We start from the raw sequence: 14,718 nt of genomic DNA on the forward strand, positions 1-14,718 counted from the left end.
TATTTTACAATCCCCAATATTGTCCATTTAAAAATCTACAGTTATATCATGGTATAAATGCATTAATTTTTTCATGTGGCAAAACATTTACTTGACAGGGGGCATCATCAGAAGATTATTTTAAATAGCAGAGGTTTGCTATTGCTGTAAAAAAGGATTGCCTTTTTCTAGTTCGTTTTTCCACCAGTCTTCCAGGCACACACCTATTGCATCAAGGGAGACAAGTCTTTGGGGCATTGATGGATTCCTTATGTTATTAAATTTTTACTTGGACGTTTGATGTTAAAAAGTAATCTAAATCTACCATATATCAATGGGTATCTTCATAAAGCTATGATTTTAACATCTGTGACTTTTTTCCTGAATTTTTTGAGTATAGGAAAATGAAGAATTTATTCTTCAGAGTTGACAGGGCCTGCAATATGATACATAATTTAAGGCATCAATCAACCTCCTCCTCCCCAATAAGGTTAAAGATACAATTCTCCACTTTCTTAGTGATACCCCACATTTAACATATACAGAATTCCTAGCTTTTAAAGATCCTAGAATTTTGAGAAATAGGAAATGGTTTGACATTGAACTGAAAAACAACAGCAGCAATAACAGAACTGACCGTTCCAGTACTCATACGTGTGTGTGTACACACACACACACACACACACACACACACAGAGAAAGAAGTAGAGGGCTTTTGAGAAACAGAAATTTTTTCTGTGGAACATTTTGTGAGAACATTTTAGTACAAATTCATATGAGACCTTGAGAATTGCTTCTGTCCATGATCCCTTCTGTGGCCCAAAGAACATTCCGATTGAATTAACTTTGGTACAAATAACAACTACAATGGAAATTCTATTTTCAGATTGGACTATTAACATAGTGCTGGCCCAATGTTTTTTTGATGCTTTAGATATTTGTGTGTGAACTCTGTCTAAAAGATTTACTTTTCCTGTAAGTTCTATCACCAGTTTATTCACAACTAAATGCACCTGCATTTGATTAAACTTTTGGTGGCAGTTTCCACATCCACCGGAAGTCACAACTGGATGTGCTGAGCAGACGTCACTGCCTGTTAAAGTAGGTGTTTTTGCAGTTGGAGCTCAAAGATTAACAATATTTCCATAAAGCTGAAAAAAAATCCACAGTTAGAATAATATTATGTCTGAAGGAGAAGATTTTTTTAAACATCTTAAATGCATTCATATATACACATATTCAAAATGTGTAAATATATAAAATGCTTAAAATATTTGACAGTTTATTTATGTTAACATTTATAAGATGATTTCCCAAATCTTCCTTTTCACAGAGGACTACATAATATACTTTCAAAAATATTTTAAAGTTTTTCTCAGCATTTTTCTCGTAAGAACAATCCATCATTGCACATTGTGATTATAATTTTTTACAACATAATTGCACCTTCTATTGACAGCTTCTCAGGCATTAACTAATTATGCCATTTAATAAAATTACAGTAATTGCATTAAAAGATTATCCTGTTGGAAATTTAAAAGGACAATCTTAACTATTTTAGCATATTTTCATGTTTATATTTTCAACCTTATAATTGAGTTACTTTTCCAGACAGACTCATAGCTGCACTGACGGAAGTCAGTTGGTATTTTGGAGCATCTCAATTTTGACTAGTAAGCGTTAGATCTTTATTTTTCTCATCCTAGAATAGCAGACATTGCCAGTCTTCGCACAGCCCTGTTAGATAAGTGAACGGTTAACTCCCCCTTCTGTATTATAGGTCCAGCCCCCGGGAACTCTCTGTCACCACCCACTGCCTCCCTGAGCTTTCTGTTGGGATGCACTTGCAAGCACGCATGTTTTGCCTTCTGTGAGTTTTCTGGTTAGGAGCCGTTGTCCTTTGCAGATTCCAGTGAATTCAGTCTCATTCTCACTAGTCCAAAGATACCCTACTCTTTATTTGAACTTGATCGTGATTTTTAGGATCTTAGAGAAAGAAAAGACTGTAGAGATGTTGTCACTCCTTGACCCAGCCAAAGCTTGAGCACCTTCTTCAAGCTTGTCCCCTACTCTCTCCCTCCCTTTCCACAACTGCTGTTTGTCCTGTGTCTCATGCACTGTTACTTATTGAGACACGAAGATGAAATTTTCATATTAATTAGTTATCAGTCCGTCTGTCTCTCTTCCTCATCCATCCCTCCCTCTCTCTTTCCTCCTTATCACCCCGTCTACCCACTCCTCTCAGCCTCTCCCTGGACCCCTCCTCACCTCCTTTGATGCCCCCCTACTTTCTCTCTCACAACTTCCCTCCACTGTCCTCCTCTTATATGGTGAAACCAAAGCAGTAATGTTTTAGTTATTAAAGCACACCATAAGAAAAATTAAATTTGCCCTTTGGAGATCAAATTAGATAATATTTTTAAAATGTGAGATGAGCTACAAATGTGGGTAGGAATTCTTATCTGATTCAGCTACTGGTAGGTGATGGTGTTGCTCTTCTAACTCAAAGAAAGGGCATGTGTGCACCCTCACACACACAGTTGCTGTTGCATTGCAAAGGATGTGTTATATGAGGACTTGTTGGGGACCTGTTCGATGAGAGGGTAGAAATACAAACCGTTGTATTATATGCCATGCAATTGATGTTCAGGGGTCAGCTCTTTCTAGGGCTGATAAATGTGCACGGAACCACCAAATGCCAGAGGTTCTATCTTTCAGGCTATCCTACTATTCTTCATGTTTGACCTAATAAATTAAGTTCTTCCCCTCAAAAGTAGGAGGGGTTTTATTTTGATGACCTAATACTTCAGGTTAAGCTATGCTCTGAAAAATTATTCGGCATGACATAGCCATTTAATTGAAGGATTGTTTTAGGACGTTGTGAGATGCGGAATGGCGAGAGGCCCAGTCTTTTATCTTTGTGTATATTCTTACTGCTTACAGTAGTGTTGGGTACACAGCAGGCATCTAATCAATGCCTCTTGGAAGAGTGCTGGAACTAGTGCAAACCCTCTGTTACCTGTTAACTGCTTTCCTTTTATTCCAACTCCTCCTCTGACCATAACCCTCACAGAGGGTAATATCCAGAGACTACCTGACAACTTCATCCTAATCTTGTCTGATGTGCATGTTCCCAGCTTTTTCTTGACCCTCCCCATCCAGGGGAGGTGGCACTCATTTTCAGCCAAATGGCTAAAAGGCAGCCAGCAGTAGATCTGCAGGAGGATGGAGGAGTGGCAAATCTCTAATCCACATCAACGGCCCCTGAATCTGGGGGATTTTATTTTTGATTCTTACGGAGCTGAATGGTTTTTTTCCCCTCTCCATCTGTTTCTATATGTGACACCTGGATGTGCAAACATTTTGTGTGATGCAAAAATGGAAAAGAATATTTAGAAATAAAAGAGAGGGAGGGAGGGAGGGAGGGAGGGAGAAATAGTGCGGGTGTGTGTGAAAACAGTTGTAACTGATTCTCTGCTTCCGTTCTGACCTGTTGAAAAATGATGCTGGGCACTTCTATTTCTGGCTAATTTGATATTGCCTTTTTTGTGGGCCGAGTGTTGTCATTTATTTTGAAGCTGTCATTTTTATTAGTCTCTCTGGCTGATCTTTGGGGCTCCCCATCAGGTGGCGTGTGCTCTTGTTGTCTGGCTGGGCTTCGCAAGCCAATGGGACGGCCCTTTTACAGCTGCGTGATGCTGGCGCACTTGCAGGGGTAGCCTGTAATTAGACCCACCACAGGTGACAGTTACAAGAGAGCCTGGTAATCATTCTAGCTGCCTGATCTGATGTTTATGGAGAGAAACCTCCTTTGTGGTCTGGTTAGGGTTCACTGTGCTAGATTGTATTTTGCCATTTGATTTATGGTTGAGGAAAGCGTGTTTTGCTGCCTCTTCTCCTATCTTAGGGTTGTGTCATGGGCTTTTTAAATAACAGAGCTGATTTTAGGGGGAAGATTTTCACTGGCCTGATATTCTAGCTCTCACTTGAATAAAAGAAGATACGGAGTCAATTAAATCAAAGTTCAATTCTATTGAATTGTCATCATCTGAGGCACGTTCCTGCAAGGTGCTTACCGACTGTTTTAATCTCACTGGGATTTTCTTATGGATCAAATCCATATTTTTTTGGCCCTTTAAAATGACTTTTTTATTTCTGCCCAAGCTTTCAAAAGTTTTTGTTTCAACTCATTCCATTCATTTTTGTCAAGGAAAAAAAAAAGACATGCATGTCTTGCCTCAATTGATGTTAAAATGAGACCCCCAGGGCTACTCTTTCAAGTCTGGAAAAGCATGGAGCCACAGAATGTTAAATCAGAGGGACTTACATGTTCGTCCATAAGGGAAGAAATTGAAGGCTTCAGTAAAGTGATGGTCCCAAGGTCTCACCGTTTGTTAGAATAGAGCATTCACAGTCCCTGTACCATCTTTACAGTGTGTGACTTTTGTGGTCATGAACTTTGCAATTATGCTCTTAGTTCATGAGTATGAACTGCATGTATGCAGTATCCACGGATTATGTTATTAAAAAATCAAAAAACACTTTTCCCCTCAAGTCTTACACTTGGAAAATATTTTATAAATCTGTAGAGTTGCTACTCATAGGGGTAATATGCCCTAGAGATCCAAAAATCTGTATTGTTACTTCATGTGCATGTGGCTAACCCTTTGCTTACAGCAGGCGAATCTTCCTCATCAAGACTTTATGGTGATAGGGAAGATGATAACATGACAAGGACTATGATAATCTGTGCTTTTGTGTTTTGGAAGTGTTTAAGTTTTGACTTTTGCCCTTAAAACTTGTTCTTACTTTGTTGGGCTACAATAACACTTTTAGTGAAATACTGTCTTACATTTGTCTTCTGTTTAAAGAACAACAGAATCCCAAGTATGAATTTGTTAAGCGCAACATTTCTTCTGCTCTGGTATAAGCCAGGCACATGCAATTATAAACTTTTTTGTAAACTATTCCATAGCAAAAGCTGCTTTCCTTCAAAACCATGGACATCCTCACATTTTTCGTAAGGAAATTTGTATAGGCTAATTTCCCTTCAGAATTATACTCTGCAAAATAGGAAAATGTGATGTGTGCTTAGCTGTTAAAAAATTAGCTGCCATTAGCATTAATTACACCTTTTTCAGGAAATTTAATTTTGCATTTCATTGGTGCTTAAATTTTTAGTAGTGTTCCTATTTTCAAAAGAAAAAGAATTGATTTCCTGGAAATTTAGCACGCACACATAAAAGGGGGGATGAGGAGGAGGAAGAAGGGAAGAAAGGAGAAAAGAAGAAAGAGTGGCAAATAGCCTGATCATTGCTCTAGTTTATTTAAAGATAGTCCTGCAGGTGGCGATAGAAACTCATAAATGATAAAAATCCCAAGGTAAATTTCTGTGGACTGCTTCTTGGGGATTTTAATTTCAGCAATTTATTTTTAATTTGATACAATCATCTACAAGCAGAAATCATTACATTAGTAAAAGAAAAAAATCAGATTTTCATGTTCTGTAATCTCCTCTGTTTTTGTAATAATTTTCTCAGATATTCTATGGTTTGTCGTCTTTATGCACAAGAGAAAAGATCCAGATTATTGCTGATTGGTACGGATTTCATATGGCAAATAACACTTTTAAATCTGTGTTTCTTTTCTTTCATTTTACTTTTCTTAACCTACAGCTAAACTTTGATGGCTCTGCCATTGATTAGGTTTATAAAGTTCTTTGCTCTTGAGTATTAACTTGCTTAGTCATAGTGTTCTGTGTGTGTGTGTGTGTGTGTGTACACAGACATGCCTTCAAATCACAGGATCAAATCCAGCTGCTTCTGGAGGGCGATTATTTTCTGAGTTAATTGTTGAAGGTTAGTTTTAATCTGAGCAAGATCACCAATTTCTAGAAAGCTATTTTACCCAGGGATTAAAACACAACATAAACAATTTTTGTGTGTGTGTGGTGAGGAAGATTGGCCCTGAGCTAACATCTATGCCAATCTGCCTCTATTTTATATGTGGAATGCGGCCACAGCATGGCTTGATGAGTGGTGTGTAGGTCCATGCCCAGGATCTGAACCCGCATACCCCAAGCTGCTGAAGTGGAGTGCACTAACTTAATGACTATGCTACCGGGTCAGTCCCAACAATTCTTTTTAAAAACATGAGTAAACGCATACTGGATATAATATTTTTTCAGTTATTTTCCTTATTTCATTTTGCGTATTGGGCATTGTCGAGCCAAATTTAAAGCATTCAGTAGATCTTTTCTGCTAGTTAAGGTTTGAAAGCTCTTCAGTTGCTTTTTGTGAATATATGTATTTTCATTTGTCATTTTTTCTTAAGTTTGCATTTGAAAATGCTAACTATAAGTGATTTGCTTAGACATAAAGCTAATTTCTAGTTCTCCTCTTGTAGTCTCATTTGAAAAACCTTTGCAGTGCACATTTTTAAGAAGAAACTGCTTTGATTCTAAGATGGTGTAATTATTTTAGTTGAAATGCTTTAGGCTTTCGATATTGAGTGTCATCAACAGACAACTGTGATCGTCTTGAGCAAATTATGAGAATTTCAGTCTTTGTCTCTCCTGAACATTTCACTAAGTCTGCTGGTGAAGTTCAAAACCAATAAGGTCTTGCATACCATACCCCTGGATTCAGAATTTCTTATTATAGAAGAGGGGGAAAAAGAAGAAAAGAAACCTTCTAGCCTTCTTATATTCTGTTTCAATTGCTATTCCAATTACTCATGAGGGGGAAGAGTGGAAAGCAAGTCAGACCCTCGGAAAACCTATTTTGCTGCCTTCATATAAAGAATATTCAGTATTCAGTTCTCTGCTCTCTTAGCAGCTGACCAAAATCTAATCCATTAAAAAATATATCGTGGTAAGCAGTTCTTGAAAATGTTTATAATAAATGGTAAAAGCCAAGGTTCCACTGTGAGATTAGCAGTTGGAACAGGATGTGCTCATCAGGAAATAGGTTATTGCCTGACCAGTGTGTCCTGCCGCGTAACCTGCAGAATAGATGAAGTCTTAAAAGCTTGCAGTGCAAGGAGTTTATTTGATTCCCCCTTTGCTTTCTTTTGCATATTACAGTGTTGTTTATCTCACACGATGTTTTTCTCAATGAATCTATTACGAGGTGCATTTTATAGACAAAAAGCATGGAATGTTTTGGAGATTTTCCCCCACCCTGTGCCCCATGCTCATCAAATGACCTATGCATATTAATGTAACTAATTCACTTTTACAGAATGGACTTTATAGCTTAAAAAATAATAAGAGAATTGTGAAAGACTATGTTCCAGAAGTCTGGACTCACCCCCACCCCCATCTTAAAGATACAGGAAATACTGCTCAGGATTATGGTGATTTTCCTGCTTTTTGCTTGATTGCAGTCCAGTGTCAGAGCTAGTGGAAAGCAGTGCTCATGAATAATGCCTTCTACATGGATGATACCTATAGTAACCCACTAGGAGTGACTAAGAGATCAAGTACACTGGCTAAAAAGCCTTAGGGAAGCATTATGTGTCTGAGGTCTGATCTATTGTCTGGGAGGTCGGAGAGTGTTAATGCACTCTGCAAAGATTACACTCCCTCTCTAATTGCTCCACACTTCCTTAAAGGATTTAAACAGTCAGGAAAGGTGATGCTCCTTGTCAGTTTTTGTCTTCTGCCTGCAGTTGAAGTTTATCTGTCTTTCCACTGAGACCACTAGATCAAGTATCCTAGCCAGTGTCAAAGGCGTAAACTCTGAATTAAGAGCGAAAGCAATGAGGGATGTTATTTACAGCTCCATTATTACTTGCTCTTTAAATGCTTTGCATTCCATTTCTGCTGTTTACATTGTGAAATCGACAGCATCTCTGTGTTCAAGACGGGGAGCTGAAAAGAGTCCCGGGCTTCACTTTGACTTTTGATCAGTTTTGTTTTCATCATCTTTTCTCAATGCCGTAAGGCCCAGTGTGGCATTTTGTGTTTAGGTTATTTCAGTTGAAGATGTGGAGGATAGCGGGAGTTTAGTATTTCCTCTGTGCCACCTCCCCCACCAACACACACACACCCACCCCCACACCCCCTTGTGAAATGTTTATCCTGAAGTAGGAAGATATAAAACTGCCCCACACCTACTACCTGATAACTTCGTTCAGGCTACCATTGTAAATTTGAAACGTCGTGCAAACATATTTTTAAAAAGCTTTCCTTTCTGCATTAGAGAATGCTTACTCAATCCTGTTTCCGGGGGCCGATATTAGTAATTTTACCAGACTCTGTATCTCTTACGTTGCTTTGATTATAACTCAGTATTTTCTAAATAACACTGAAAAGCTTAAAAGAAGATTTTACCAGTTCTTCCATGATGGTTTGTGTTAGTGCCTTCGAATCGATTCCAATTCCTAGCAACACTGTATACAACGGAGTGGAACCCTGCCTGGATTTTCTGCGCCATCTTCTCACCTTTTGGTGCTATATCACACTGTCATTCATAGGGTTTTCCTGACAAACTTTTTTTTTCTTTTAGAAGTGGGTGGTCAGATCTTTCTTCCTAGTCTGTCTTAGTCTGGAAGCTCCACTGAAACCTGTCCACCATGGAATACCAGTGGCATAGCTTTCAGCATCACAGCAACATGCAGCCACCACGGTGTGACAACTGACAGAGGAGTGGTTGTCTCATGTGGTTTGCTGACCAGGAAACAAACCTGGGCGTTGGAGGTGAGAGCACCGAATCTTAACGACTGGACCGCCAGGGCTGGCTTGCTCTATGGTAGCTGAGGAAATATTGGCGACCTCTGTCTGAGACGGCACAGTGAACTCCTCCAGTTCATGGTCTGTATTCCTGTAGGAGCTGGGGGAGCAGGCTTGCATTTCTTCTGAGCATTTTCTACCCACTACCCACAGTTGGATCACTGAGAGAGAAGAATTCCTCTTAGATCAGTTCAAGTTGCTAATATATGTGGCCTAGAGCCTACAGTACAATATTTATGAGCTTCCAAAAGAGACTTGGGAGGATTTCCTGTAATTCAAGATGGTAGTCTGAATGATGGGTGTAGAGGAGTTTTGTTTTTAAGAAAACCTTGTTTGTCCCATGGGATTTTCACACTTTTCGGCTGACGGCACTGTATTTTACTCATACTGTATAAAGCTGTCAGCGGATTCCTTACATGCGCCTCCCGAAGACTTGGAGCAGATGACGAGAACAATTGCTGGAGGGGGAAAACACGTTCGAATCAACATCTTCAGAAGAGAATTTCTCTAGTGTCTCCTGTTCCTGCGCCTACGTGGAGGCTCCCTCGCACTTTTCCTCATCGCATGTTCTCTCACACTGTTGGTAGATTACACTGAATGTTTCATCTGTATATAAAAATTAAAAATTCAAACAAAAATCTGGCCCACATGAAGAACAGGCCCTTTGGGCATATGGTTCATTATGCATATTCGTTTAATTACTAAAACACTTGGGAAGGGTTTCCTGCCCTTGCTTTCAACTTGCAAAGTTGGATCTCTTCTATTGCACAGAAAATGTAGCACAGAATTCTGTTCTGAAGGAGAAAAAAAGGAAAGGAGAAAAAAAGGAACCTTTGAAGAAATTATTGGAATTCACCAAAAGGAGGTATGATTCTCAGTATGAAGCCGACAGAAGTAGGAATTTCTCTCCTCTTTTCCTCTCCTTTTTCTTCTCTTTCTCTCTCTCGTTTCTACCCCTGGCCCTGAAGGCTGCTTTTACTGGGGTTAGTTTATATGAATGTGAGCTAGGAGGAATGTGAGAGTAAGGATTTGGATTTCAAGAACATTCCCTCTGAGCGACTCAAATCTCACGATGAAGCTGTCTAAGTTTTACTGGTCAGAAGGCAGTGCTATGAAAGTGTGACTTTAATTGATTTTTCAGGGCAAACAGGTGGTGATGGTTTAGACATGGCCCAGCCTCAGTGCCACTCCTAATTTGAGGCCGCACATATAATAGCTTTATTAAAATAAACAATCTCCTGGCTTGGCCATTACCTGAACATCTGCCTCTTGGTTTGGAAAGAGCCTTTTAAAATATTTTCATTCTGTGCTTAAATGGATCAGATCCTAAAAGAAAGCTGAGGAAGACTTTCTTTTCTATTTATGGAATCAAACATATTATTTTTTGTTTGAAAAGAAAGACATTAACATTCAAACGGCATCTTTAAATAAGATCATTGTTTTAGGAATTTTTGTTGTTCTTTTAGGCACATTTATTTACATGATGCAACAGATTTTGAACATAATGGGACAAAAATTGAATTTGTATTTGCTGGATTTTGATTTGAACTTTTATTTTGGTGAGCAAAAGATTGTCAGAGTGAGTGTGTGTGTGTGTGTCTATGTGTGCACTTGTGTGCATGCTTATACATACTTAAAGACCATATTTTGGATTTCTTCCTGGTTTATAGTGATGTCTCAGCATTGGAGGAAAGCTTCTTGGATTCCTCCTGATCAAAATAAATTCAGGACTCTGAAAAGCATTTTAAGGGAAAGGAAGATCCAAATCTTGGCATCGCTTTTGTTTTTAGTGGCAAGGACGTGTGGCTCTGATACAGGCACAATTTGCTTTTTGATTAAGCAAATAGGTAGTCTATCCGAGTAACGGGAGACCATCCAAGACATTCTTGATACGATTCCTAAAGGAGTTGTACTTTGCTATAAATAGCATCGCTCCCTAATCGCTATGGAGGCTTCCCGAATTAAGGCACCTTCGTCTGTTTTAAGCACACTGGATACGTGCAGAGCTCTTGCAGGCTCAGTGTGAACCTATTGCAAGCCTCCTCCTTTTAGTGCCAGAAATAAAGCTGCAAGTGGAGTAAGTTAACACAGTGAACTGTTTCCCTTGATCACTGCACTAATGCTAATTAGATACACTTGCTTTATTACCCAGAGCGTTTTTTCTGTCTCCATTCTGATCTAATCTTTCAATGAACATGAAGGAGTAAGTCGTATGTAAGTTTAAGCTTTTAGTCACAATTGCAGCCTAATGTTCATGTGACCAAAGTCAGAGAACATTTTCAGAGAATGCTTTGTCCACTTAGAGTACAATTAGAGCCCCCTTGGACTTCTACTGTGGAGCGTGCCCACGGTGCCCACAATTACACCTCTTAAGTGAGCGAGACACTTACCGGTACATTTAGTGGAATTTTTTCTTGACCTCTTCAAGATCCCCAGCTTTATGGGGAATAAATAAACGTGTGAGAATTTTCCTCCCTTCTTTTAATCAGAGCAGAGAATTTTCTGATGGCTTTCAAAGATGTATTTACCCAAATCAGACTTTGAACTGCTCAATTGTCAGCTTCTGCAAAAATGCATAATGAGAAATTTATTGTCTAATTCTAGGAATGTAGACCTGAAATTGTGATCTTTCTAGGGGGAAAAAGCCAATAGTCGCAGCACATTAGATGCTTTCTTTCATTAAGTTTAGAGCTTTTCTACTTTTTAAGCTAGTTCTGCCTTTAAGAGTGGTGTGGGGATTTTTAATGGGCGATGGGTAATTGTTTGACTTTTTCCATTTATATGGAATCATCAAGAAATGTAAAGTATAGGATGGCCAATAGTATGATACAGACATTAAAGTGATGGGATTTTAGTAAATGCTTCATATTTAAAAGAGAGAAAGGATTATGTATTTAGTAAGAAACGTACACATAAATACAAGTTAGCAATTTTTTCCCTGTTTTTAAAAAATCACATAATACATTCAAAAGGGGAAAATAAAAGTCAACAAAAACTCCATGCCAGAAGAATACCATCTAAAAGTCTCCAATTTATATTTAATATTAGGATTATATGGACTTTTTATGTATAGACTTCCTCTAAAATCAGAATGGAATTAGCTACATTCTTCATAAAAATGTTCAGTCTAGTGTTATTGTGAAATTGACAATTTGAAAATACATGCATTGTTTATTCAAACAGTCATAGAGGATAATAAAAGTGAGAAACACATCATCCAAGTGTCTTTCTGCAAAAGTATTGGGAATAAATTACCTGTTGGGGTCATTCCTACACAAAACTAGAAGTAGTTGATGGAGTTTTGTCTTTAAGAGACAGGGCAAGACACCCAGGTTGTTTTTTCCCCCAGTGAATTGACCAGATCATTCTATGTCATGTAGAAATAGTCAAAGACAATGCCAAAGAAACACCAGAAATGGTATAATTCAATGCTGAGGAAAACAGAGTTCATGAATGTTGATTCGGTAAACTTTCTGTATCTATCATGGCAACTAGAGCATGACTTAGAGGTGCAGGTTAACATATAAAGGTTTTATTAGAGGACCCAGGAGAAAGGTGAGGGTGGGGGCGGGAAGGGCATTTCAGTTTTGGGCCCCATCAGAGTAGATATTTGCCAAAGCCCTTCTTCCGTGATTGGTGTCTATGTTCCCCTTACCTCTTTGTAGGTAGAGACTGTACTGGGAAGAACCAATCCCTTCCTGGACCTACTGGTGGCTCTAGGGGACAATCTGTTTCCTTCCCTTTCCCAACTTCTAGAGGCTGCCCACACTCCTTACCTCATGGCCCCTTCCTCCATTACAAATCCAGCAAGGGTACGTTGTTGAGTCCTCACATGGCATCACTCTGACCTTGCTTCTGTCCTCACATCTTTTCCTGACTTTCTTCTTCTGTCTCTGTCTTCCACATTTAAGGACCCTTGTGATTACATTGGACTCAACCAGATGATCTCTCTATGTGAAAGGCAGATGAGTAACAACTTTAACTCCATCTGTAACCTTAATTCCCCTTTGCAATATATAACATATTCAGAGGTTCTGAGGAATAGGATATGGACATCTTTAGGGTACCGTTATTCTGCTTACCACAACTAGGCCCTTCATTACTGTCTTCCGTTCATGTTGCTTTCTGATGGATAAGGATCTTTGAAAGCAAGTGCTTGTCCATTGCACAGGAAGTAATTTAGTGAGAGGCAAAATTTGGAAGGAAAAGGTCATGTACTATGGACATTTTAATGGAAGTGGCTGGGAGGACTACAATTGCAAAAATACGGAAGTCACATCTTATCAGCAACTTGAAAGATTTTTGGTATTTGGTTTGCTCAGTCTGCTTCTGCTATGGCTGCTAGAATATGGCTGGAAGGCAGGAAGCCTAGAAGGAAGCTGTGTGCCTGTCCATACCGCAGATCTTGGGTATGAGAACCCCAATGGGGAGGGGAATGGATGCGCTAGTTCCAGAGGACAGCCAAAAGGTAAGGAGGCCAGGAATGATGTGAAAGGTTGTCCAGAACTCTGAAGTAACTCCTGCTGAGTGGGGTGAGTGTAATTGGGCATAAAATCCACAGTGTGTCCCCACATGACTCCTCACAGTTAATCAAAATCCAAGCCATGTTTAAAAAGCCAACAAAAGCCTATATTCGCTGTAAATGTCCCTTAACTTCCCAAGCAAACATGACCTTGCCCTTTCTCCTGGGCGATTGTAGTTTCTTCCTAAAATTTTTTTCAGTTTCTCATTTCCTTACCCCATTGCCATAATTAAGGGTACTTTGCTACCAGAATTATCTAGTTAAATATCTGATCCTATCATTTCTCTGTTTAAAAATTCTTGAATAACTTCCCATTTAGTTTATGATCACATCTTCACCTTACTACCATGACATACCAGTCTTTCCATGAACTGGCCCCCACTTAGTTTCCCAACCTCATCTCCAGCCCATCCCTCTAGGAGCCAGCCCCATTGGATGTTTTACCATCTCCAAGCATGTGAGGCTTTTAAAAATTTATACCACTGTCACGTCTTTTGCTTGTACGTCCTTTCTGCTGTTAAATTGTTGGTCTAATCCAAGTACTGCCACTGCCTACCATGGACCCTAATACAAAATTTTAACTGAGGGGCAGGCCTTGTGGCGCAGCTGTTAAGTGCGCATGTTCCACTTCTCGGCGGCCTAGGGTTCGCTGGTCCGCATCCCAGGGGCAGACATGGCACCGCTTGGCAAAAGCCATGCTGTGGTAGGCATCCCACGTATAATGTAGAGGAAGATGGGCATGAATGTTAGCTCACGGCCAGTCTTCCTCAGCAAAAAGAGGAGGATTGGCGGTAGTTAGCTCAGGGCTAATCTTCCTCAAAAAAAAAAGAAAAAAATTAACTGAGTAAATGTCTTCTCATTGAACCAATGAACAGCCTGAGTGTTTTTCTACAGAAATAGTTAGTGAAGTAGAGACCAACAAGCCTTATCTTCCAAGTGGTTTTCTTCATGCTTATATCCCTGTGCTTTGACCTGGATCCAGTCATTCATCTACTTTGAGACGCATGGTGATGATTCCTTGCTTTCATCATTGCGTTCTGTTCTCTCAGCAGTCCATTCTCATTCTACAGGGGAAACGTGTTACCTAATGTTTCCAAGCTCACACAGCTAGTATAGGGAGAGCCATGATTTAGGTGCAATCAAAATTAATATATCCTCAGCACCATTAAATAAAGGCTTAATATTAGAAAATGTAATTGCCTCAGAACTGTTGGAAATAACACAACAGGAGAAAGTAACATAACGGTTAAGAGCACGCAGCTCCATATTCAACCTCACCAAAAATTAAATTATTAACAATTTCATTTCCTCATTTAAAGAAATATTCTCTTGATTACTTTGGGGTCCTGTATAATGATGCACCCTGATATTTTACTTACAACTACATTTAAATAAGGCATGATGGGGGCCTCAAATTTAGGAGTGTGTGTGCAAAAGAGAGAGAATTTATACTGGTGACTGCTGGCTGATTGAAACTGTCTTA

At 39.2% G+C, this 14,718-nt stretch overlaps 1 protein-coding gene across 7 annotated transcripts in view; it reads left to right on the top strand.

The window, feature by feature from the left end:
* The window catches only part of MCTP2 (multiple C2 and transmembrane domain containing 2), a 222,974-nt gene that overhangs the window by 149,612 nt on the left and 58,644 nt on the right, over positions 1-14,718 (top strand). The window contains exon 18 of one of the 7 annotated variants that reach the window (XM_008535767.2): positions 9,111-9,382. The exons of the other annotated variants lie outside the window; for them this stretch is intronic. Within the exon in view, the coding sequence (XP_008533989.1) occupies positions 9,111-9,224 (114 nt within the window). The 3' untranslated portion in view covers positions 9,225-9,382. Of the gene's footprint in view, positions 1-9,110; positions 9,383-14,718 lie in introns of those variants that run through there. 7 annotated transcript variants of the gene reach the window in all.

Source organism: Equus przewalskii, chromosome 1 (assembly GCF_037783145.1).
Source record: "Equus przewalskii isolate Varuska chromosome 1, EquPr2, whole genome shotgun sequence".
Classification (NCBI taxonomy): domain Eukaryota; kingdom Metazoa; phylum Chordata; class Mammalia; order Perissodactyla; family Equidae; genus Equus; species Equus przewalskii.